The sequence below is a fragment of the Rhodamnia argentea genome, chromosome 4 (genome assembly GCF_020921035.1).
Source record: "Rhodamnia argentea isolate NSW1041297 chromosome 4, ASM2092103v1, whole genome shotgun sequence".
Classification (NCBI taxonomy): Eukaryota; Viridiplantae; Streptophyta; class Magnoliopsida; order Myrtales; family Myrtaceae; genus Rhodamnia; species Rhodamnia argentea.
In genome coordinates, this window is record NC_063153.1 from 11,502,412 (window position 1) to 11,528,383 (window position 25,972).

General features: G+C 37.6%; 3 protein-coding genes across 3 annotated transcripts in view; all 3 read left to right on the plus strand.

Annotated features, from left to right (window-relative positions):
* LOC125314724 (cytosolic sulfotransferase 12-like) overlaps positions 1 to 3,373 on the plus strand; it is a 49,066-nt gene extending 45,693 nt beyond the window's left edge. Inside the window, 1 exon segment of the mRNA XM_048277660.1 lies at positions 3,261 to 3,373. The gene's annotated coding sequence lies outside the window, so the exon portion shown is untranslated.
* The window catches only part of LOC115727986 (disease resistance protein L6-like), a 449,825-nt gene that overhangs the window by 131,861 nt on the left and 291,992 nt on the right, over positions 1 to 25,972 (plus strand). The gene's annotated exons all lie outside the window — the stretch shown is intronic.
* Positions 2,193 to 3,257, plus strand: LOC125314723 (cytosolic sulfotransferase 5-like). Its single transcript, XM_048277658.1, has one exon. The coding sequence runs from the start codon at positions 2,240 to 2,242 to the stop codon at positions 3,242 to 3,244; it is 1,005 nt and encodes a 334-aa protein (XP_048133615.1). The 5' UTR covers positions 2,193 to 2,239; the 3' UTR covers positions 3,245 to 3,257.

Here is a 25,972-nt window from a genome sequence, read left to right on the forward strand (position 1 = left end):
TTGCCGACCATAATGGTAGGGAAAAACAATAGAAAGAGAAAGGAAAATAAATATATAAATAACAATTATTACAAATTGTCCACGTCTCTGTCGGCTAGCTAAATGGATTGAATTGGTAAAAATACAAAATATTTAAGATTAAATTGACAAAAGAAAAGGTTTATGACTGAATTGGCATAATTATAATATGTTTAGGACTTTTTCTTGTAATTCTCCTATGCAAATTGGAGTCTTTTTGACAATTGAGAGTTGTGTATTGAGTGATTGTAATTTCCTCTTATTGATTATAGTTGAATATCTCGTAAATTTCTCTCCATAGAGTTCACACGTCGAACCAAACCGCATAAATTCTTTGTATCAAGATTATTTTCAGTTTTTATTTGTCGTCGTTGTTTCGCCCTTTGGCCGTCTCACATGACATTAGCTTTTAAAGCAGAATTTTTCATATTAAAAAAAATTATACTCATAAATTTAATCAAACGGCACGTTATTTTATTTATCAAAAAAACTCAAATAGAAAAATATGATAATTCTTGTCCCTTTCATCAATCCCGACATCACTATTAGCGCCCATCCCGATAAGAAAAGTTTTGGGACCAGAAAAATTTTCTAGACTTCTTGGATTAAGGTGGTTTATCAAATTTTCATAAGCGGAGAGTGAAGGCACCGTAGCAGAGAGACAAGAAAGCTCAGTTGATTACACCATCAATTTTAACCAAACCGGTGGTGCCTTAACATTGTACCTATACGGGACTAGAAACTATACCTTAAACCAGCGAATGCCTACCTGTGAGGGCGTTGTGATTCTCACTAGGTCTATTCTAGGGCAGCGACGCCCTTGCCAGATTTGGGGGAGGGGTTGCGTGCCCTCCCCCTAGCGGGCGAGAGTTGGACGGCCCTAAGTTGGGAGGGGGAAAAACTAAAGAAAAGAAAAGACAAAAGAAAAAAAATGGAAAAATATTATGTAGATGGGTTGAGTCGGGTTTGGGTCGACTTGAATATGGTCCGACCCATAATGACCCATTTAATCCATTTTGACCCATGTTAATGCAATATATATTCTTTTTTTTTTTTGTCAAAAATGTAATACATATATATTTTTTTGGTCGAAATAAACTTCATTCATTACTAAATTGAAGATGGACAACAAGAGTTTCCGAAGTCAAAACATAAAATCTGCCATAGGGGATGGGGAGGTTTGGAAATCCAACAAGGCGGAAGGGAGTCTGTTCTGTGGGCCTTCGCCATCCAATCCGCGGCCAGGTTTGATTCTCCCGGCTCAAGTATAACAGTAACGTTTTGTAACTGGGCAAATAGTGAGATGCAATCATTTACAATTGGTCGAGCAGCCCATGGAGTTTCCTGTCGGCCCGATAAGTAGTTCACCACTGATGGATTATCTGTTGATATTTGCACGGTAGGGTTTCGGCGACAAGGACGGAAGGGGCGTGGATCTCCTTTGCGAATCCATCTGTGATGAGGCCGTGACTGTTCCTGCATATGCCCGCGACTGAACTGATCAAGGTAGAGCAGCAACATGAGCTATCCACGTTAAATTTGAAGCCGTTTGTCGGCGGGGAGGTCCACTGTGCCGGTGGGTGTCTATTTCCTCTTACTGTTCTGCCCTTTCTCGGATTCGACTTCGCATAAAGATTATTCATCGAGATTGCTTCTTCTACGTATGCTCTAGAGTTGGGTCGCCTGGCTTGGAAAACCCACTGGTTGCGCGCCTTCCATATCAACCACAACACTCCTACGAACAGAGCTTTCTGATCTGGGTCGACTTTGGGGGTGAGATTTCCTAAGACCCATTTGTCAATTCGGATGATTTTTCTAGGGGATTTTATAGACAAGTTCTATAACTTTTATTGCACTCATCTCGAAATTTTTACAAACGTTCAACAGGTCATTCGCTCAAAAAAAAAAAAAATTGTAGGCCCGGTCCAATTATTTGTGATGAGCCGTTCCATGCGAATGGATAACATTTTCTATATTCGACCCCATAATGGAAGCAGAGGACTAGAACATGGCATGGTTCATGTGGCACATGCTATCAACGAACCCATATAATTTATAAATTATATGAGACACCCAACACCATCTTCACATAAGATTTTGTTTCAAGTTTCAGACCATGTCCCAGCAATGATCTTAATTTGTCATGCAAGATTGCTCTATTTAAGAAACATCAACTAACTCTTCACTCCAATTCTCCACCTGCTCCACCACCACCACCACCATGCAAGCCTCTCAATCTCCTCCTCCAGACCATTTAAGGTACTTGCGAGAGGACGACAGGCCGCAAGCATTCAAGGACTTGCTCTCCTCTCTCCCTTCAGAAGAAGACTGGGTCGGCAACTCTCTCCGCTTGTACCAAGGCTTCTGGTTCCCCTCTTGGCTGTTGAGTGGCATCTTCAATTGCCAAAACCACTTCCAAGCTCACCCCTCTGACATCCTCCTCGTCACCAACCCGAAATCCGGCACCACCTGGCTAAAGGCCATCCTCTTCGCTCTTTTGAACCGTACCAAGTACTCCAACTCCAACTCACAACGACGCCACCCTCTCCTAACCCAAAACTCCCACGAGCTCGTGCCCTTCTTGGAGCACAAGCTCTATCTCGAGCAAGAAAATCCCGATCTCTCTGCTTTAGCATCTCCGAGGCTCTTCGCCACCCACTTACCTTATTCCTCACTTCCCCAGTCAGTGAGCGACTCCAAGTGCAAGCTGGTTTACCTGGGTCGGAACCCTAAGGACACCTTCGTCTCAATGTGGCACTTCTTCAGCAAGCTGAGGCCGGAAGAGAAGGGCCAGATTCCGATCCAGGAGTTCCTCGACCAGTTTTGTCGAGGGGTGAGCCCTTATGGGTCTTACTGGGATCATGTGCTGGGTTATTACAAAGCGAGCTTGGAGAAGCCAGAGAAGGTATTGTTCTTGACGTACGAACAGATGAAATTGGACCCGCATGCTCATGTGAGGAGGTTGGCCGATTTCGTGGGGTGTCCATTCAGCGAAGAAGAGCTGAGAGACGGGACGGTGGAGGGTATACTGAGGATGTGTAGCTTCGACAATTTGAGCTCATTGGAGGTGAATAAGAGCGGGAAGCTGTGGGATGGAGCCGAGAGCAAGTGGTTCTTCAGGAGAGGCGAGGTTGGAGATTGGGTGAATTACATGAGTGCTGAGATGGGGGAGAGAATTGACGGTGTCATGGACGAGAAGTTGCATGGTTCTGGTTTGAAGCTTTGAAGTTGGGATAAATTAGAAGGGAGTGTCTGCGGGCCATTGATGAAGCTTCACCTCCATAGAGAGATGCTTCAAGGTTGTGATTCTAAGTGTTCATTTATTTAGCCAACACGTAGTTGACTAATAAAACGCTGCCTTGAGCTTATGGATTTATCTTCTGTTCTTCTTTTCAATTCGTATTTACTTTTGCTGTGTGATTTACAAACACTCTAGTTCGTATTTGTATGTCATCCGACCGATTGAGTTGCTAAATGAACGATGTTTATGTCTTGGACAGAAAAAAAAATTTCTCTGTTCTGTTTCCCTTCTAAGTGAACAAAACAACGTTGTATCATGGAACTTTTATAGCGAAACAAAACTGTCATTTAGAATTATCCAGTTTGGTTGCTGTTGCTTCTTCTGGGCGGGCTTCCATCAATTTGTTTTGAGTTTCATACTTTACATGGTGCAATCAAGATGGCGTCATCTTGGACAATTGACAATTCAACCGCACTTACGGACGACAAAGGTAAAAACGGCCAAATTGTCCCATGGACATGTGTGCCTTTTTTGGGACATTAGAACCGTGGATGTACGTGTGTTCTGTTATGTGCCTTCCTTTGGTACGTTTTGGAAATTTAAGTTGTCCCACTAGACAAGCTTGTGTCTCTTTTGGTAGTTAGCAAATTTAGATGACAGGACACTAATATGTGGTCCTTGACTTATGTGGAAGTTCAATATGGTGTAGATAAAGAGGGATCGAACTGTCAAGACTGACCGAGTAGTAGAAAATAGAGGCAAAGGAGGTGATACTACTGATCGGAGGTGCTTCGAGCTCGGGAAGGAGTACCGCAAATGGAGGCAGAGGAAGGGGCATAGCTTCAAGCTCGGGAAAGGGACCGGCTACGAGTTCATGTACGCAGAGGTTCAAGCTCGACGGGAGCAAGTGAAGCTACCCAAGTACTTAGATTCTTAGTCCGGTACAATGGTTTTTCACAAATATTAAGTTGGTGAAGGATATAATTGAACCATCTTTCTTGTTAGTTTCTTTTAAAACAGGTCATGCAATAAGGCTTCAAAGAACACCACTTATGCAGACTTTGCATATAGCGACAAAACTTGGTAACGGAGCTAGCGGATACAACACCTTGTCTCTAGTTTTAATAGTGATTGCACGAGCTTTGACGTCTCGCTGAATAACGAAGATTTTCTCTTCCAAATGTTAGATTTGTGTTGTTCAACCCATTTTGGTTGCTTCCGTATGGCGATGGTGTAAAGGAAGCCGAACCTAGGCGTGCACCGCCAACCGGCAACACCGTAATTACTAGAGAAAGAATTTCTCGCATATGCTCAACACTAACGATGATAGGAAATCCAGTGATTAGCAGCTGATATTTTTCTTGATAGATCCCTTCTTATGGAATAAGTGTGTGCTTAACCCTATTGGAGCTCTATTGATTCTCATAGTTTTATGAATTTGGCTTTACATTTTAGTACTCTAGAGTTTGCCCTACTTCGATTTTCTTTGCTAATTTTATAGTCTCCCAAGGAATCTAAACTTGAACTTGTTGAAAAGTCTTGGGCGCTTCATTCAAAGTCTTCATGGATCCTAGTTAAATAGACATATATCGTTTGAATGACAACCTCCTTCACGGGTTGCTACTTGGTAATACAGGAAAAATAAGAAAAAGGAAATGTGGTCAAACAAAGAAAGCCATGACATAATTTGAATTTATTTCTGACGAGAGGTTAAACATTGGTAAGTAATCGATTGCAATTTACAACTCAAGTCGTCAGCTCCCTAAATGCCCTGAAATCACATACAAGACGATACTACTTTTTCTTAATTGGTTGTCTAGCCCAGCGGCAGCAGTTCAAAAGGGAGAGAAATCTAATTTACAAACAAGCTGAGATTGTCACGTCCCGCACCCATTGGAACGCCAACATCCCATCTCGGTCATTAAGTTGTGACGTCGCAGGATGCGTCATCGACCCATTTAAAATTTTATCTTTTAATTAAACGCATACAGAAGTGATTTACTTCCCCGCACAAATACAACCATATGGATGGACAGTAAAACATCCAATCAATCCACATCAACAAAAGTCTATTTTATTAATAGTTATTCGTTAACCCTGGGAAGTACATTTATACAGATAAGTCCCACTTCAAAGCTACTTCATACAATCCTCAGAAGTACCGGATCGGGGTTAGGGGTTAACTCTATTCCCAGCTACTCCAAAAGAGATCCACATTCTTCTCACGCCAGTAACTGCTCTTGGTTCAAACGGGCGGCTTCTAGGAGTTACGCGTACTCAACCCGTAGTTGATTTGACATCAATCTATGTTTAAACTATCTCGAACCATGGACGACCTCGGTTGTCATGTAATTACGAGGGTTCGATCATTAGTTCCAATGTACACGATCTTTAGGACTTGGTTTAGGGTTGTTCGTAATCCATACAACGGTCAAGCGGATTCACCCGCGATCCGATTGTATTCTATTGTCGAAACGTTCTATAGACATTCCTTGATCGTTCATTAATGGCTCAAAACTGTTCCTCGTCAATCCTTATGGTCGAATTGTCAATCTATAGTTGAGTTCTTATGTCAAGCATATTTATATCTTTAATAGCCTTTCCCTTTTGGTTAGCCTCTCATAAATGATCAATTCAGAGCTAGAATTACTAATAGTGCATCACTTAAATTCGTCATTTCATTTCATCCTAAATAGGATCGAATTTGAGGATGTCACGGGGACACATTAAAATTGAATGAGAAAATTAATAATTTTACATCACGTAATATGGACATAATCACAAATCCCCCATCCCCCCCCCCAATCTCCTAAATACTCCCTATATCTTGAACTTAACATCTTTACTTTTGTTTGTTAGTGTAACGATTAATAGAGAAATAGAGATAAAGTCATTTATAGAGCGTTTGACCTAAGAGGGCCAACAGTCTCATAATAATAACCATAAAATTTGCAGAGGTCATAAGTCTTTCGGTATATAAGGTCATTTTCATCTAACAACTACTAAACACTGTTCATAGATCTCTTCTCTTCATTTGGATATGTCTGTGGTAATGTTTCTATTCCTGAGAACAATTTCTAAATAGAAATGACTTTTTCTAAATCTATTTTCAAGAAGAGTTTTTAGCAGAAAAATACGTTTGGTAAATGTAGAAAATTTCTATTCTCAAAATAGAAAAAGAATATAAATGTGTTTCGTATAGTCCTAACAATTCCTATTCTCAATTTTTTTTATTTAATTATAAAAATGTCAGTGGTGGCAGCAGGGATCGGTGAGATACAGCTGCGACAGTGGCAAACGATGAGTTGTGGGGGCGACAACAACGGTGACCGAAAAGCTGCGAGGGTGATCAGCAAGCTACGATGGCCATGACCAGTGGTGAACTTGTGGTTATAAAGACGAGCACTATATTACATTGAGCTTGTTTTTCTAAAACGACATTGTTTTTCGTTTTGTTTCCGGAACAAAAAATCAATTAATTTATGGAAATATATTTCTATTCTTTTTTGGTTTGAGAATCAAAACAGAAAAATAGAGAATAGAAAAACATCACCAAACGAGACCATAGTGTCTTACCGCTAACCCATTTTCAAAGCCACGATCATCATGGCAACCAGACTACTTAAATAATGCAAAATACTACTAGTAAAAAGAGGAGATGTATGTTTTTTTTTTAATGTACTGTCCTGAAGAGAAGCGTCCGTAGGTGCAAATATGCACTCTATGCTAGAATAAATAATTGCCTACCTTGAAGAGAAGAATACCATACAAATATATAAAGGATATTTGGACAATAAATGCATTTTTTATTATTTCACACTTCATAATTAAAATGTCTAGCTTTAATTAAAAAAAAAAACGGTTGATCACTTAATAAACAATAATAATGATATGAAATGAATGACCGAGTTTTAGAAGAATACTAAAAATGCGAAGGTAAAGAAAGGAAAATTTCTATTTCAACTTAGGCTCTAATTGTTTCGCTGAAAATAAATTACTTAAAAAATATGTTCTTAAACTAATCGCTTATATGGCTTGCAAAAATAAGAGAACAAATGATATTTTGATGCCCATAAAAATTGTTTACATAAAAAATTTTCTCAACTTGAAAACATTTTTCATCTGTTGCCTATGTTAAGTGAAATAAAAGATTATTTAAAAAAAATATTTTTTAAATCATTTATTTTTTGCGAAATAAATTAAAGCACTAATAACATGTTTTTTTCCCTCTTTCTCTAGTCTTGAAACATTTACTTGCTCTCTAATTTTTCCCTTGCACGTGCTTTAACCTTGTTATTCTTTGTTTTGATTCTTCTGCACATGGTAAGAACGAATCATCCGGCAAAACGATGCAGAAAAGGTCAATGAAGGACACCGACTCTCAAAGCGAGAATCAAAAGCGCACACCGTGAAATAAAAAAGATAAAACCCCTCGAGAGTAGGAAATTCTGCATAAACTTGCTGGCATTTGGTCTGATTAGACGGAGATCAATTAATTAACAGGTAAAATCCAGCTATGTTTTCTCGTCATCCGAGGTGCACTTCGCCAAAGTCCAATCTTTTCCGGATCTGGTTCATCTTCTCCACCATGTTGAGCTGCAAGAACCGTATAAACAAATCCCTTTTGCTGCACCTCATGTTTATTTATTCTCTTCGTGTCCTAGCAATCGTAGAAAAGATGCAAGCCAAGTCCAACTTTGCTAGGCATTGCCTTAATCTACACGTCAAAAGTAGATGGGAATTAATAATGAAAGAGCTTAAATTTAGGAGCATCTGCATTCATATTGGCCTTTGTGTTTTTTTATTTCCCTTGATGTTAGGCATCACGCGGCAATTCCAAGAAAATAACTCAAGCAAACAATCTACATGGCAGACTACAATAATAGAAGAACAAAATTAAAAGAGTACACTAGAGAATTTGTTATCGAAGTTTACCCAAACTTGAGCTATGTCTCAGCGCAAAGGCACTCTGCGAATGTACTAGTCTTCGAGGAAGCAGGAATGCAGTTGACGATCTTCTATCAAGATCAGGGCACAAAGAGATTACGAAATTTTGCAGAAATTTCTGTTCATGCCAAAAAATTAAGAAAATAAAACCACTTGAGAATCCGAAATTCTGTAGAAACTTGCTGGCATTTTGTCTCATCATTAGGAAGATCAATTAATTAAAAGGGAAAATCCAGCTGTGCATTCTCTTCATCCCAGATGTCCGAAGTCCAATCTTTTCAGAATTTAAGTCCTCTTTCTCCACCATGTCCAGCTGCAAGAACCACATATACAAATACCATTTTGCAGCAGCGATTCTCCTGATGTACTCTTTTCATGTCCTCGCAATTGTTGAAAAGAACTTGTCTTGCTTGGCATTGTCTTGAACTACACGTCAAAAAATACATAAGAATTAATAATGGAAGAGTTTAAATTAAGGACCATGTGCATTCATATTGGCCTTTGTGTTTTTCCCGCGTTCTCTGTTCTAGGAGAATTGATGACTAATAATAATAATTATTTGTAGTACATTCTTTCTATTTCCTCGGTCATTTTTTTGGTGATTGGATGAACTCAAACATGGTCCCCCAGATGATTTTCCTTTTCTTGTAATTCAAGGAAATCATTCACGTTTGCAAAATGTCGTGACCTAAAAATCAAACTAACGGATTATGAGGTTAATTAAATCAACTAACCTAATTCGGACCCTCCCAAGCCCTACCGAATCGCAACTTAGGTTTATTCATGAAAAAATATCTAATCGGAGCTGCCACTAATCATTTACGATAGGTTGATTAGAAACCTATATAAAATAGCGGGAGAACTATTTTATCTCTATTAACTAGAGAAAATGAGTTCGGGGACTTTGTTATGCTAATTGAAAAATTAACGCCCTTTCGGTACCAATTTCATGAACAAGCCTTTTCGATTGATCGATGTGAATTTGATGATTAATTGGAAAAATGTGACATGATGACCATATATTAAGCGCCCAGAGGATGATTTTTTGGTATTTTCGGTAATAAGAGAAAACATTCAAAAGAAATAAAAAATTTGAACAAAAATAAACAAAAATGCCCATAATATACCTTTTAATTTTTGATTTTTCTGAAAATCCTCTTATTCTCAAAGATCCGGGCTAGAGCGAGATTTTATCTGCTACATCCTCGAGAATTCGAGCCAATATGCGGATATGTGTATAGAAAAACAATATCCTTTTTGCCGAAGCGCAGAATATGAATTTCTATACTAAATCACCATTCCATTTTATGAGATCGTGGCTAAGGCGTATGATTTATTTTTCCGACGGGTCTAGGCACATTGGGGAGCATATATTATGGGCACGTTTGTTTAAAATTGTGCAAATTTTATAACAAATCAAAACAAACAAGCACGACAAAAATAAAATAAAATGAATCAATTGAGCTTGAAATAATTATGAGATTGGGGATCCACCTTTCCTCATACAAAAATTCAATCCATTTTTAATTTGAGAAATTATCTTTGAGATTTGAAAATTTTGTTCCGGATAACTTTGAATAATCATCCGATCCAAGTCAAATCTTATTCTAATCAAACAAGTTCAAACGAAATTATAAGGGATAAGATCAAATAATCGTCACAACCAACTCCTATATTAGAGATGAACATCCGAAGCAAAGGATTATCCATGACAAGACAAATATTATTAGATCCAGAAAATCTAAGCAATTAGATGAAATTAAACTTGATCCAATCTTTATTCGCAACACGAGATAATATCAAACAATCAATCGGATGAACCCAGCATATCAAGAGAGATAACCATTGCAATGAAGCTCATTCGTACATCAAACCCAGCCATGAAGAAATGTGTGCCGAAACCCTATGTCACCCACAAAAATTCTTACTTGATTTTTTTATCTAGTCCAATTTCCATGGTTGTTATTCACGGCATTAGATGAGGCCAAAGTAGTCAAGGATAAATTCAATTCCACCAACCAAGATAAAGATCAAGATAATACTCATCCACCAATGCGCACGATTCGGCCAAAAGGAATGACAAATATGCCGAAAATCAAACTTGATTTGTGAAAATTCTGATTTAGTTCAATTTGATTTTTCTAAAATCTTCAAATAATTTGGTTACTTTGAGGAAAGTGTGGTGCCAATTAAACCTCATCAATTCTCAAAAACAAACATAGAATCCAACCAATTCCTAAAACAATTAAGCCTTAAACATTCAGAATTTCTTCTCAACTTTTCCGGTTTAGAAAGATTGAATTTTCACTTCAATTGCTAACAAATACGCCCATCAACACAATAGAACATGTATACACGTTTTCGAAGCAAAGCAATGCATGAATTGCAACCATAACTAGAGAAAAATCATGCCTTTTCAATGCCAATTTCCAGAGCGCGCAAGCAGTAAATTTCCCCCAAAACAGTCCCCTTCTTGAACGAATTGGAGCTCTAATGTTCGAGGGCTATGACAGCAAATAGCACTCAAGTCAGTGACTGGATATTGGCCAAAAATCAGGCTAAATAATCCTGAAATAGTGCTAGATCAGTGACGCAAAAGGGGGGCTGAACAGCTACTTCAATTTGTCGGGACAACAGCTAACTCAAGGAATTGTTCTTGCGGATCTGTGGCCTCGGCAATGGACGGTGGAGCTTGATCACGAACACACGATCGAGGATTCGCTAGTTGAGGACTATCACGAATGGTTAGGAGAGTCGAACTCTTGGAACCTCCCTTTAGCTCTCGAGTGACGAAAATTTTGATGGGCGCCGAATGAATCGAACGTGAGTGAGCCCTCGTTTATATAGATCTACGCACGACTATTCCTAGTAGAAGTAGGACTTCTTGAGGGCCATTAGATGAGCAATCCTAGCTATCGTAGGAGTTGTTATTAGCCATTGGATCATGAATTCCCACATTAATAAAACTCTTAGTTAAGATGAGAATTCCAAGCTAATAAAACTCTTGATTTAGTTTGAATTTTGAGAAGCCCTATTCTCCTAGATATATTTCTACCAAGGGATGATGAGTGTGATAATGGGCGAAATCCTTATGTCTACGTGGGCTTGTAACAATGCTTTAGGGTCCAGATTAATTAAATGGCTAATCAATTGAAGCCTTACATAATCATAAGGGCTGGATTTGAGGTTCATACCCATTAAAAATTTCGGCTCCTTCATGAACCAGCTCCCAATCAGATTTTCTAACTAAATTATGGGCTCGTCTTGAATTCTCAAGCTCAAACTAAGGCTTTTTCTAAATAACGAACATTTAATTGAAAGCCTTAATGATTAAAACAAGCTTGAACGAATAGGATTGTGCTCAAGAAATAGGTCCATTCGGTACATATCGCGACCTAAAAATTAATTTAGGTTAATGGATTATTAGGTTAATTAGATGAATTAACTAACCTAATACGGACTCTCCCAAGCCCTACCAATTCGCAACTTAGGTCTGATTTTTTTTAGGAGCCGCCACTAATCTTTTTGGTAGGTAGATTAGATACCTAAATAAAGTACGGGAGAATACTTTATTTTCTGCTAACCAGAGATTTAGGGATCGGCGATTTGATTATGTTAATTAATTTTTTTATTAACACCCTTTCGGTATCCAATTCCATGAAACATGTCTTTTTGATTGATTTTTTGTGATTTAAATGTTTTTTTAATTATTTAAACATTAATTTGAACAATATTAAATAAAAATACCCATAACATACCTTTATTTTCTGAATTTTCCAATGAATCTTCTCATTCCCGAATATCCGGACCGGAGCGAGATTCTATCCGCTACATTCTCGCAGATTCGAGCTAGTATGCAGATAATGGTATAAGATGTCATCATCCCTTCTCGCAAAGGGGCAGAATACGAAATCTTATACTAAATTGCCGTCCCATCCCATAAGATCATGGTTAAGGCTTGCAATTTAATATTCCGAAGGGTCGGGCATAAGAGAGCATATATTATGGTCGGTTTTATTTAAAAATTTTCAAACATCTATTGAATTTTCAAAAAAAAATCCCTAAAAGATTTCTAAATTTTCAAGGAGATAAGCTCCTGTCCACAAAGGATTGATAACTTTTATATTTAGGAAAAGTTATCTCTTGAGATCTTCAAAGTATTATCGGATAATTTTCCAAGTTTAAAAGACATGATAAGGATTTTTAAAAGATTTCAATTTAGACGCAAGATAATCTTCAATATTCCAAAAGATGTGTCTGATATCTTTAAGGTGTAATCGGGATCTAGATTATCTCAAATGTGCTAAAGATATGCCCAAAAGTTAAAATATGATGGATACGCCAAGATATATGCACTTTTCTAAAGATATGCTCAAAATGCACAATATTCTCCCAGATTTTCTCAAGGTCAAACTTAGTAACAATTGATGCATAATATTCAGAAATAATCACAACATCATCAAGGCTCGCTTTCAAATTCGAAATTTCAAATTGGGCAACTACGATTTGTCGGAAAATTATCCACATTAAATCAAACATTCAAATTACACAAAAATGATTTTAGAATATCTCAAATTAAAGATATTACCTATTAGGAAATAAAATCTCCTAATTTAGAATTTTTTTATTCTGAAAACATGTCGAATGACCCCAATTAAAACCCAACTTTTGAAACTCGTGATAAAATTAGGGTTTTCATATTTAGATCATACGAAATAATTGCTTCTCGACACATACTTACCTTACCAAAAAAAAAATAATAATTGCTTCTCGACTTTCCAAAAAATGCGTTTTAGTCCAAAGACAACAGCAATACAACATGGAATTCATGCAAAATCTGCATAGAAATAGTTGAGAACTTACCTTTACGCTCCCCCAAAAATCTGCATGGTTAGAGATCATAAAATGCGCCAAAAAAAATGGACTTGATTAAGACAAAACATCATGCAAAACAGCGCGAAACAACATTGAAACAGTGGCAAAACAACTTGTTTTTTCAATTCAAAAAGTCATCAAGTAGACCTACAAAAGTATAGAGAGATTACCTTGAATCGAGCCCGAAAATCTATACTTCAAAAGCAACGAATTCGCCTGAATATCGTCTCTAAATGGTGCTGTTTTTGACTCCAAACAGCAGTAGAAACTTGGACTGATCAAGCCAAGGAAAACACACTGAGTAACTGCTGTTTTATGCTCCGAATAGCAGCCAAAATGGGTCCAAACAGCAGCATCAACCGGCTTGGACAGCAGCTCGAACCCTCCAGAAATTGTAATTCTTCGGCCAAAGGAGCTTTTTGCCGAGAACCTCTTTCTTTTTCCCCTCAACTCTCACGTGAATACTCTAAATTTTCTGAACGTATGAATTGTCTTGAACCCCTCTAAACCCTAGGTATAATTCTGTATTTATAAAACAAAGGGTTGCACGCAAGCGTAGGATTTACCGACGACCGTTCGATTCAGAAACTCTTATTAGATATCGATCATCGGATTGAAAATTATAACTTTTGAGGAGTCCTATTTATTAAAAATAGCTAGAATTTTCGTCCAAATGAGGACTTCCACGAGTTGGACTAAAATCCTAGGCTTTTGTGGGCTCATTTTGTCATTCCGGACCCAATTGGACCTTAATTAATCAAATGGATAATTAATTTAGGCCTTTTTGCAATTTTAAGAGCTCAAACGGGCTGTTTTAGGTCCAAAATTATGATGAAAAATTCGGCATCCCCTCTAGGTCTCATTCGAAATTTTCAAACTAATCTGGTCCAGCCGCCTATCAAATTAAGCTCAATTGACCCGACATCCGACCCTAAATGCCATAACATGCTTTTGACTGACGGAAAATAAATGTGCTATGCAAGATAAAATTATTTTTGTGAGAACCATTACTAATTCTCATTTTTATGAAATGATAAATGAAAATTAAAATTTAGGTGCCAACAGCTGCCCCTCTTTGAGTGGAAGCTCATAGAGGTTTCGCTCAAAGACCAAAGATTGCAACCTAAATTTTTGCTAATGCGAGTGATAGTAATTTTTGGTGGGATTGAATCCCATTTTTTATGTGAAATAAATGATGCATGAAATGTGAGACTGTAAATAACATGTGAAATCTGCACATGGATCGCATATGAGAATACCTGTTGTACCAAATACCTCATAATGCTGATGATTCCCTTAATTTCCAAGTTTTTGATGCGGGGATCTTAAGGTACTAGGCCCGTCTATTACTAGAGATTTCCCCACGATACGAGACGATGCAAGATATGTGTGTCCTTCAAGATCACAAGAGTTACGTCGTTGTGAGTCGAAAGAAGTGAAATCAAGTTCACAAGAGTTACGTCGTTGTGAGTTGATAAAATGTTAAAATCGCCAGTGCATATGTCTTCACGATTTGACAAAGGGGAACCAAAATCATAAGAGCTACGTCGTTATTATTTGGTTTGGATCAAAATCATGGGTGCTTATGTCGTCATGATTTGATAAAAGAGCCGAGAATCATAAGAGCTATGTCATTATGAGCCGACTAAAGGTCAAGATCACTAGTGCATATGTCTTCGTGATCTAAGACAGAAATCATAAGAGCTACATCGTTATGATTTGCTAAGATGTCAAGATCGCCGGTGCATGTGTCTACACGACTCGAGACCGAAATCATAAGAGCTACGTCATTATGATTTGATAAGATGTCAACATCGCCAGTGCATATGTCTACACGATTTGAGACCGAAATCATAAGAGTTACGTCGTTATGATTTGACAAGATGTCAAGATCGCCGGTGCATATGTCTACATGATCCGACATGAGAGGCATATTACCTGATTTGAACAATATTTGAAAGGAGTACCACCGAATGGAATTGATAAGTACGAAAGTGGCATATATGCTTGAATTGAATCATAACAACTATCATCAGAAGAGTTGTTAATTTGCAACGAGGTTCGGAAAACTTACCCGGGTTCTCCAAAGGAATAATCAACGAACGAGGTAGATTGCTTGTATCGTACCTATTTAATCACTCGAGATGAACCCGATCAATTGTTAACACAACATGACACGTCCACAAATTCTTGAATTTTTTTTTTTTAACATTGTAAAGCTCCACTGGGGATTTGTCAATAAGGAAATAAGTCTGATCCTTTTGACGAGTTTGATCAAATCAAATGAGAAATTGCAGTCAAAAAGGACTTTCGCTCACTCTCATGAAAAAGGTTTTGAAACCCGACCATTGATACGGGTAAGAGAAAACACTTAGAACTGCCATCATCACACTTGACAATGGTCCGGGTATTCTCGCAATCAGTATGACCGGACCAATCTATGAGGTCCTTTGTAAGGACTGTAATTCGGGTTTGGTCAAAGTATTTATCAAAGGGGACTTGTATGAGTCATTTTTGGCTTTGAAATGAAATAAAATTCTTGTCAATTGCATCGGGTTTACAAGTCAAGAACCCTGCAAAATGAAGTAAAAATGATCTTGCTCGCATTTCTTCGAGCGATATTTATAAGCAATTCAAAATCCCACATTAACCCAAGTGCCCTAATCCGAAGATACTTTTGGTAACGGTTGTAATATAGGTTTAGGGTAGGCCTAGAAATGAAAGGCTTATTTGCAACAAAAGGTGCATAATGATGATACTGGTAACTATATCTTTGTTTAGAATGCTATTCTTGCAAACTTCCTAGGGAACATTCGAATGCGTCCAAGTGAGACACTCCTTCATTCCGGAGATTTTCCCGGGAGTTTTTCCTCTTTTCTTTTACAAGAAATGGCCCCTTTTTTTAGGCCGCTTTTCTCACTTTTTCTTTTTCCCATTTTTGGGATTTTGGAATGCTCAAAATTTTGCCCACTATTTTCTCTTTTTTTTTTTGAGTGGTAAGCCTTCGCTTTTCTTACTGCCTTCTCTCGCCTCTCTTGTTTTCAAAAGGAAAGAAGGGGTCTCGTCCGGATCCTGTATATTTTGCTAGCAAATCTTTCGAGTTCGAGTTTGCCCTAAGGCATTTTGCTCATTTGTCGGATGATTTAAAATGATTTCTTGCTAGGATGATCACCAATTGGGTTACGAGAAATGAATCTGCCGCTCAAATTGGGTTTGCAAAGGGATAAATGTGTATAATGTAGGGAATGAAACGCTCTTCGTCATGTCTAAGGCACTTGGACTAATGCAGAATTCACATGCAATAAATATACTCAAAGATTGATGCAAGTGAGAGCAAGAAAATTTTACTCATTCCTTGATCCGAGATTTGCCCTGGTGTGGGGTTGTTCCCGACAAGGGCATGAAATGAAATGCCGTTCAAAGGGGTTAAGCAAAGGGTAACCTTTAATGTTTGGACGGAGGAAATGAATGCCTCGTATCATCTTCGTCGTCATACTTCTCGCGAGATAACCCTTTACCTTGTTAGTATGGAAACTCTCTCTTTTCATTCGGGGTTATGGTATAGACGTGTATAGGAAATGACTTGCCTTTCATCGTCCCGATATTCCTCATTCAAAATGATCGGTTCAGCAGAATCAAAGAAATTTCCTGATCGAAAACCTCCCACATTGAAGATTAACAATGCGAACAAGAACAATTCAAGTACAACTATAATGCATGAACACTCATTAGATGAGTTGTAACTTGATTAAAATGTCGGAGCAAATCAAGCATAATATTTCTTTTGAGCATCAGAATTGACGGGGTTGGAAAAAACACAACCGTCCATCTTAGTCAAAATCAAAGCGCCTCCTGGGAGTACCTTCTTCACAACATACGGGCCACCATAGTTTGGAGCGAACTTCCCTTCTGGAAGTGGAACAATGGGCAACAACTTTCACGGGACAAGGTCTCCAACCTAGAAGTATCGAGGCCAAACCTTTTTTGTTGAAGGATTTAGCAACCATTTGCTGATAGCACTAGCCGTGACATACGGCCCTAAGCCGCTTTTCATTGATCAAATTTAACTGGTCCATCCTCTGTTGGATCCAATCAACCTCGATCGGCTTGACTTGAGATAGGACTCGCAAGGAAGGAATCTCCACCTCGACCGATAACACTGCTTCCATCCCGTATACAAGAGAGTACGGGGTTGCCCCAGTAGATGTTCGGATCGAAATCCGATACACCATGAGGGCAAAGGGCAACCTCTCATGTCGGTCGCGATAATTCTCAGCTGTCTTAGCTGAGATCTTCTTAATATTTTTGTTGGCTGCTTCCCTTGTTGATCCCGCAAGGAGGAAAATGGGACGTTATTTTTCGGGAATGATCAAACCTAGTGAGAGATAAGTTCCTCTTAAGATCGGGATGCATGTCGGGATATGGTCCAATGATTAAGCTTCGATTGTCTAATGGCTTGATACATGGTTTGCTACCCGCCCCTTGGAAATTCCTGAAACATCTAATAAAGAGTCAAATAGATAAATAGGGTTAAGCACACAGCATTACTTCGAAAACTTTTACAAAGCATTTCGATTTTAGAAAACCTCGGGATAAGATATCTTGAAGAAGCCCAACCCTCGGTTCTTACCATAGATGACATATTTTTTATCGTTGGTTATCGCCATTGGGTCGGTTTGAGATACTTCGACAAGATTCAAAATAGAATGAAAAACATCTATAATTTTATTGATATTAAATCAATCGAATTACATCTTATTAAAATTGAAATTCTAAAGTGCAACATGGAATGAAAAGGGAAATCCTACAAAACAGTAAAAGTTCCCACACAGTGGAAATGAAAAACTGAAAATATAGTTACTTTTGAGGGCCAATGCCCATCCCCACCAATGATTTCTCAAACATTCCCCAAATGATTGGGCAACTAATTATTTTGAGCATTCGACCGACCGTTATTTTGAAATGAAAATGCTCCGGAGTCGAGCAAGTCTTGGATACGATTCGTGAGTACATAACAGCCGTCCATATCATGTCCAGGCTCCCCACAGTGGTAATCACATTTCTTCAATGGATCATATCTCGGCGAGCTCGTGTTACTAGGTTGTAGAGGCTCGGAAGTCGGTAAGCCTTTCTTACGTAGAACCGCAAGTATCTGCGATGGGGTTCCTAGTAGAGGGATAAACCGCCGAGGGGACCGTAGATTCCCTCTTTGTCGTTGCATGCTAAAATTAACGTGCTGCTGATTAGGAATCAGCACAACCGGCATCCGGGTCATGTGTTTTTGGTTGTAGGTCATGTTGACCCGTGGGGCCGGCTCCTCGTCTTTCCTTACCGCAAACCTCTTGGCTGTCGTGGCGACATCACTGTACCAACCTTTATTCATGCCGTTCTCGACTTCTTCAGCCATTGCGATGAGATGGCTGAATGATGTGGCAACGAAACCCAAAATTCGAGTTCTCATAACTTGCGGTAGGGTGGAGACAAACAATTTCATGAGCTCCCTTTCGGGAGGGACTGGTTTCGATTGAGATGCCACGTTCCTCCACCTGGTGGCATACTGCTTGATCGTTTCTCGTTTCTTCATCTCAAGCTACTCAAGATCTTCTCTGGTGGTGAGCACGTCCAAGTTAAAGCTGAAATGTTTGACGAAAACATTAGCTGTCTTCTCTCAATCATCCATCCGATAGATCTCGTAGTCCGTATATCATCTCATGGCAGCTTTTTTTAGATTAGCCTGGAAAGTCTGAACCATTAGGAGGCCGTTGGTCGCATGCTTATTCATTCTTGCCTGGTACATCGGGACGTGCTGGACCGGGTTGGAAGTCCCATTATACTTCTCGAAATCGGGCATCTTGAACTTCTCCGGCACCGTGACCTTTGAAAAGATAGACAGGTCAATCTGGGGTATCTTGTGTGTTCCTTCTATCTCACGGATCCGCTGGTCCATTTGGTCCAATAACTTGGCCATTTCATAGGACGGTCCCATAGTCATAGGGCTGGCTTATGAGATGAGAGCTGGTGATGGGGCACTCAAGGTAGCGCAAGTAATGACAACATCCTTTAGCGGCATGGTGTAACCGGGGACATGCTCGGAAGTCTTTTCGGGATTGCTTGCGGGAGGGGTCGGAGAGACAACGTTCTGAGGTGTTGGACCGATCGGGTGCCATCTAGGAGGTGTTTGGAGGCACTAGAGCCCTAACCTAGGGTTAGAGACTTTTTTATCGAGATTTTATCTCACCCCATCGTGAGATTAACATTTTCGGGTCTCAAGTGATGGATCATGTGATCGCCATAGAGTGACATCAGAAGCCATCTTTGGGAGGACTTAGATATTAAGCTCTATTCAGATATAACCTCTTGTAGCCTTAAGATATTGATAGTTTTGTATTGTCTGCTTTAACTATGCAGCCGGTTTGGTGAATACTAAGAGAGGTATCATTCTTCGTCCTAAGTTATCTCTGTTTATAATGAAAGGAGTTTTGCATTCGCTTCCGCATGTGTATTTCTTTTACATTAAGCTCGAATTTGATGGTCGAGGGATCCCGGGAGACTATAGAAAGTCAAACGGCCCGGTGGGATGATTGCGTGCCTGCTGGGTTCGAGGCGTGATAGGTCCAATCCGGTCTTGGGCCCCGGAACCGGGAACCGGACCGGATCCCTCTAAAATCGGAAATTGGACCATCGGTCCCGGTCCGATCCGGGCGGTCTTTTTTGCTCACCCCTACATTGCATAGCTTGTTTAGAGAGAGATTGGAAAGGCAATATGATATACGTCGTGTCCCACAGTGATAAAATTCTCTATTTTTAAAAAAATGACGTGTTAGCATGTCATGTCTCGTGTCGCATCTCAATATCGGTGTTACTTAGCTTATAGCACATTGGCGACTTATTAGCTTAAGTTAATTAAAGTGCAAAAAAAAATCTAGTACAATATAAAAAACAAAAACGTGGGCGAAACTTATATTTTGCCGTGTAAATTCAAAAACCCGCTAATCATAGGAAATTAGACATTTTATTGATCTGGAAAAGATATCCATAGTCACTAGCGAATTGTGTGACATTCATATCCTGAACATTTACCTTCCATATGCAATGGATCAGGACACTCGGCTTTTTCGAAAAACGAATTAGACAATTGTATGCAATGTAATAACATCATGAATTCAATTAATTAAAAAATCCATACTCCAAATATGAAAATCTAAACTATGATTGATTTTGATTTTTCTTATATAATGAGAAATAGATGCTGTACATTAAGTGCAATAAACAAATTTAAGATATACATGCCCTGATGACTATGAAAAGCGGTTCTTTTTGCCAATTTCGCAACACTTCCCTCGAATGGTTTACCTAATATTGCATTTTAACTTGTTGCACTCGGGACACGCGAGTCCAATTCGATTGCACCGTTAAATGAAGTTCCCCAAAGTGCTTTTCAAAAGCGGAAACCAATACTCAAGTTAAGGGAGTTTATAACTAACAAGAGCGAACTCTGAAAATAAATAAATTTGTATTTATTTTATGGAAAATCTTTGATTCAAAAAATAGTCATCTAGAATTTAATATATGGAATGCTAAGGACGGACATTATTTTCATTATGACCCACAATTTATGCTTAAATATTTTCATTGATGATGAATATATATTTGGTTAATATATTTATGTATGCATGGAGTACAACCGATCAACTTTACAAAAATATTTTTTAAAATAAGTCATTTAACGCGTAATAAATGCACTTTAGATTAAATATATATATAAAATAATCCGCAAGTTTAATATCTGATGCTCATATAATATTAATTCCGTCTCCTCCTACAGCTTTAGCCTCCGTCGATGAACCCTCAATACTTATAAGCCTCGTCTTCCCGACCTTCTTCCTCAATGCGCTCACAATCTTCACAGCATCAACTCTTGTCCCAATCACCACCAACTCATCTCCGCGCTCCTCGTTGAACCGCACGAATTCCGCACCTGCGAGAACAAACGGTAAAATGCCAGATCAATCCTAGATGTTCGTATCAGGCACGGCAAAGTCCACCGGAAGACAACCAATTCGGTCGGGTTCGCTTCTGTATTTAGCGACATATATCAAAATGCAAAGTAGAGATAACTAAATCACCATCTGCTTGAGCAGCGATCTGCAATGCCTTGGTCCAGCACTTCTGGCGATTCATCTGCACCTGCATCACGATCTTCATATGTAGATGTATGAAACAAAAACCATATGAGACTTCTTGATCGAATTTGGCTAAGTGAAGACTCCATCAAGAGCTAGGTTTGAGTTATCAGTAGTGAAAACGAAAGCTCTTGCGACCGCTTATTTATAGCGTGCCAGATCAACCCACTGCTTGCTCCATTGCTTCAAGACCTCGATGCGTTACAGCTCTCTGCCTTCTTCGTTAACTGTTTTCTTGTTATCTTTTGAAGAACAATACGAACGAGATGAAAGAATAATTGCGGCCCACATGACTTTGTTAATTATGGTTTGATAATTATTTACACGCTATAAAATTAAATATATTGGATATGAAAAGATACAATTAAAAAAGTACAATTCTGATATACTTTGATGGGAGGCACAATTTGCAGATGTGCCTCTTAGATAACATTTTTAAAAGAAGTCTGATTCTCTCTCCACCTTATTGAAAACGACATTTTGATGTTTAATGAACAGGCATCAGTTTGGTTTTCTATTCTCCATCAGATAGTTAACGTAAAAGCACAGAGGGTTGAGGGAGAGAAATTGGATTTTTCACCGTTTCCTATTTTCCTCAACAACCGTCCGTTACAGAATCGATACGCAAAAAGGTAAGCCTTAAAGCTCAAAGGCTATGCAGACTAAAAATCTAAGAGATGCAACATAAATTAAAGTTTCTATAGGTGGGGCGAATGTGAGGTGTAATCTATAACTTTTCAAAATCTGGAAGCTAATTACACAGCAGTGGCCAAAGTTCAAGGGGCCAATTCTTGTCGGACATCATGACGTCAAAATAAACACATATCGTATATATTGCATGATATCCAACACTCATTTGTGTGTTTCTTTAATTTAGATAAAAAAGAAATCAAAATAAAAAGAACATGTTGAAGGAACACTAACGCGATTAAAATTATTTAGATACCATCTCTGATAATGTTGGGTGAAAAATTTATTTTCATTCGCTGACTTTCAGAATAATATTTGGCTTTTTTCCGATTCTGTAGTTATACGGAGCTATAGCAGCAAACTGAAATTAGAACAAACCAATTCTCGAACCCATGCACACACGCCATCCACTGTATATAGAGAAGAAGATATCGCACCTCGGGTGTCTGCAAGTATGTCAGAGAGGGCAGAAGCTTCACCGATTGCAAATCCCTTCTTGTAATGTGCGTATCTAATAAGTTTAACCCTATCAATGAGGTTAAATTTCCAAGTGAGCCTGGAAGTTTGCTCAACTTAGAACATCCTTGCAATGACAAGTGACTGAGCTTCACTAGCGCCCCCACTTCTTCAGGCAAATCCGTAAGACCCTCGCACCATTCAATATTTAACTCAATCAACGACGGAAGATTTCCAATGAAGCTTTTGATCCTCCTTAGCTTGTTGCAGTGTGCAACAGTCAACCTCTCTAAACGCACGCATTTAGAGAAGTCAGAAATTGTCGTTATGCCATCACACTCGGTAAGAGAGATAACTCTCAAATTTTGCCCCATCTGTAAAAATCAATGGCATGTCAAGTGAAAGAACCATTGCATGGCACACACACCGGGACTATTAGACTAGAATTAAAACATGTAATTTACCTTGATCAAGTCCCATGCTTTTGAATCATCCGTGAAGCCATTTGCACCAAGTTCAAAAACAACAAGATGATCCAAACGCAAATTGTTCGCCCTAAAACCTTCACTACAAAAAAACACGGATTTAGCCACGAAAAATTTGCGACGAAAAACATTCGTCGCTAATTTCCGACGAAAATAGCAACAAAAATAATATCCGTCGCTATTTGCGACGAAATTAGCGACGAACCAATTCGTCGCTAATTAGCGACGAATATAGCGACGAAAACAAATTTCGTTACTAATTTGTGACGAAAATAGCCACGAAATAGTTTTCGTCACTAATTTGCGACGAAAATGGCCACGAAATAGTTTTCGTCGCTAATTTGCAACGACAATAGCCACGAACAATATTTCATTGCTAATTTGCGACGAAAATAGCGACAAAAAAAATTTCGTCGCACATTAGCGACAAAAACAGCCATGAAAATATTATTCGTCGCTATATCCTTTGCGACAAAAATATGATTCGTCGCCAATTAGCGACGAAAGGCCACGTTTCGTCGCTAATTAGCAACGAACACCTTTTTTCGTCGCAAATTCTTTTCTTAAAAGTTAGCGACGAACTGTTATTTTTGTCGCAAAATTAACATTATGAATAAAAATAACAAAGAAAAAATTAAAATCAGCGACGAATAAATATTTTCATCGCTAATTTAGCGATAAAATGTATTATTCATCTCTAATATGATTTAAATAAAAATAAAAATAAAAAATAATTAACGACGAACAGTGTTTTTCGTTGCTAACCTCCTATTGTGCATTTAGTGACGAAAACTAAATTTCGTCGCAAATTTGTTGCTAAGCATTTAGCGACAAAAACCAAATTTCGTCGCAAATTTGTTGCCAAGCATTTAGCGACGAAAACCAAATTTCGTCGCAAATTTGTTGCTAAGAATTTAGCGACAAAAACCTATTTCGTCGCTAATTAGCGACGAATCACGTTTTCATCGCAAATTCTCTTCTTAAAAGTTAGCAACGAAAATTGTCATTCATCGCTAATTTGCGACGAATGACTGTTTTAAATCGCTAAGTAGCAACGAATAATAATTTCGTCACTAATTACTATCCTTAATTTATATTTTTTTTCCATGTTTATTAGAACCTTTTTTTATATTTATTACATATATAAAGTAGTGAACAAACAAAAAATAGAGATCTATTTTTTTGATAAAATATAGCTTAGAAAAATATTCAACTTTGATGAGATACTAAATAGAGTAGAGTAAGGATCTACTCAAAAACGATTTGCTTTGCATGATATTAAATCGCCATAAATATATATTGTAATTGTGTCATTCAGAAAAATGAAATTGATCAACTCTTTCTTCTAAGATAGATAAGATACTATCAACGAATAAGAGATGTTCTAAATCAATTAATGAAGTTTTCAAAAACATTATAAAAAAAAATGAAGTTTTTTTCAAAATTAGGAAAAATTATTTCTTTTTTATTTTGACTAATAAAATATCATGAAAGCTTAAGAAAGGCATTAGTTGGGGGAAGAATATGCCCAAATCGGAATTTTTTAGGAACATATCAAGAGATAATTGGATTTGATTAGGCAATGTGTGGTTGGTAAACAAGGATCGGTTTTCTAGCAAGGTACATAATGTATCGTCAAATATTAGATATGATTATACAAGATCTAGTTTCGTTCAAGTAACGGATTCTAGCTAATTGAAAGGATCTTCTAATCAATCCAAAGATCGTTTCGATTCCATTAGTAATGAGGATTCGGAATATCACACATTGATCAATCAAGGAGAGATTCAACAAATAAAAGAAAGATCGATTCTTTGGGATCCTTTCTTTCTTTAAACGGTGAATGATTTAAATAAGAAACGCCTATAATACGTCATTTAGCTTAGCTTATTTATGTTATTTCTTATATTCTATTTTCTATTAATTTATATTCATTCTTTTTAATAGAAAATGAAATAGAGTGAATATTATTTAAATTAAAAAACTGAATATATTATTAATTAAGTAAAGATTACATTAATAATAAAAAATGAAGAGCGATCAATTTATTTATTTTTATTATCCTTGTTCCTGAAGTAGAAAGCATTCATTCTGTTCCTGGATAGCTTCTTTCAAAAGGGCTTCTATTTCCTAATGTTTTAGTAGAAAATATAATTTATTGGAATTGAGGTTTATTCGTTTTTATCACTTTTTTCTTTTCCACGGCAAGTGCCGTGGCTAATTTCGTCGCTAATTGGACTATTCGTCGCTAATTAGTGACAAAAAACAAATCATTGTCAAATTACCAACAAATATAGATGCGAGTCCTCGCTAATTAGCGACAAAAAACAAATCATCGCAAAATTAGCAACGAATTTAGTAATTGGCGACAAAAAATATTCGTTGCAAAATTTGTCACTACATAGCGACAAACAAGTTTATCGCAAAATTAGCGACAAAAAACTAAGTTTATCGCTATTATATAGGATAGAATTTGTTGCTAATTTTAAGAAGCTTCAGATTGTTCTCATTTTTCGTTACTCATTTAACAATGAAATTTCCAATAGGATAGAATTCCAAATTCGAATTATTTTGAATTCTATTTTTTTCAAAAATAAGAATAGAAAGAAAATATTTAATAATAAATAGAATAAATAAAAATTTAATAAATTAAGAAATTGAAAATATATGAAAATAGAATATGAATAAAAATTAGAAAAAAGAAAATATTCAAATTATAACGAAAGAAAAATTCGTTGCTAATAGAATATGAATAAAAATAAAAAAGAATAGCGGCGAATAAACTATTTCGTCACTAATTTAGCAACGAAAAAAAGGGTTCGTCGCTAAATTAGCCACGAAAAAAAATCGTTCGTCGCTAATTAGTCACGAAAAAAATGGTTCGTCGCTAAATTAGCGACGAAACAAATTTTTCGTCACTAATTGAATATGAATAAAAATAAAAAAGAAAATATTCAAATTAGCGACGAAACAAAAATTTCGTCGCTAAATTAGCGAGGAAAGAGTGATTCGTCGCTAATATAATATGAAAAAAATGAAAAAGAAAATATTCAATTTAGTGACGAAAAAGGGTTCGT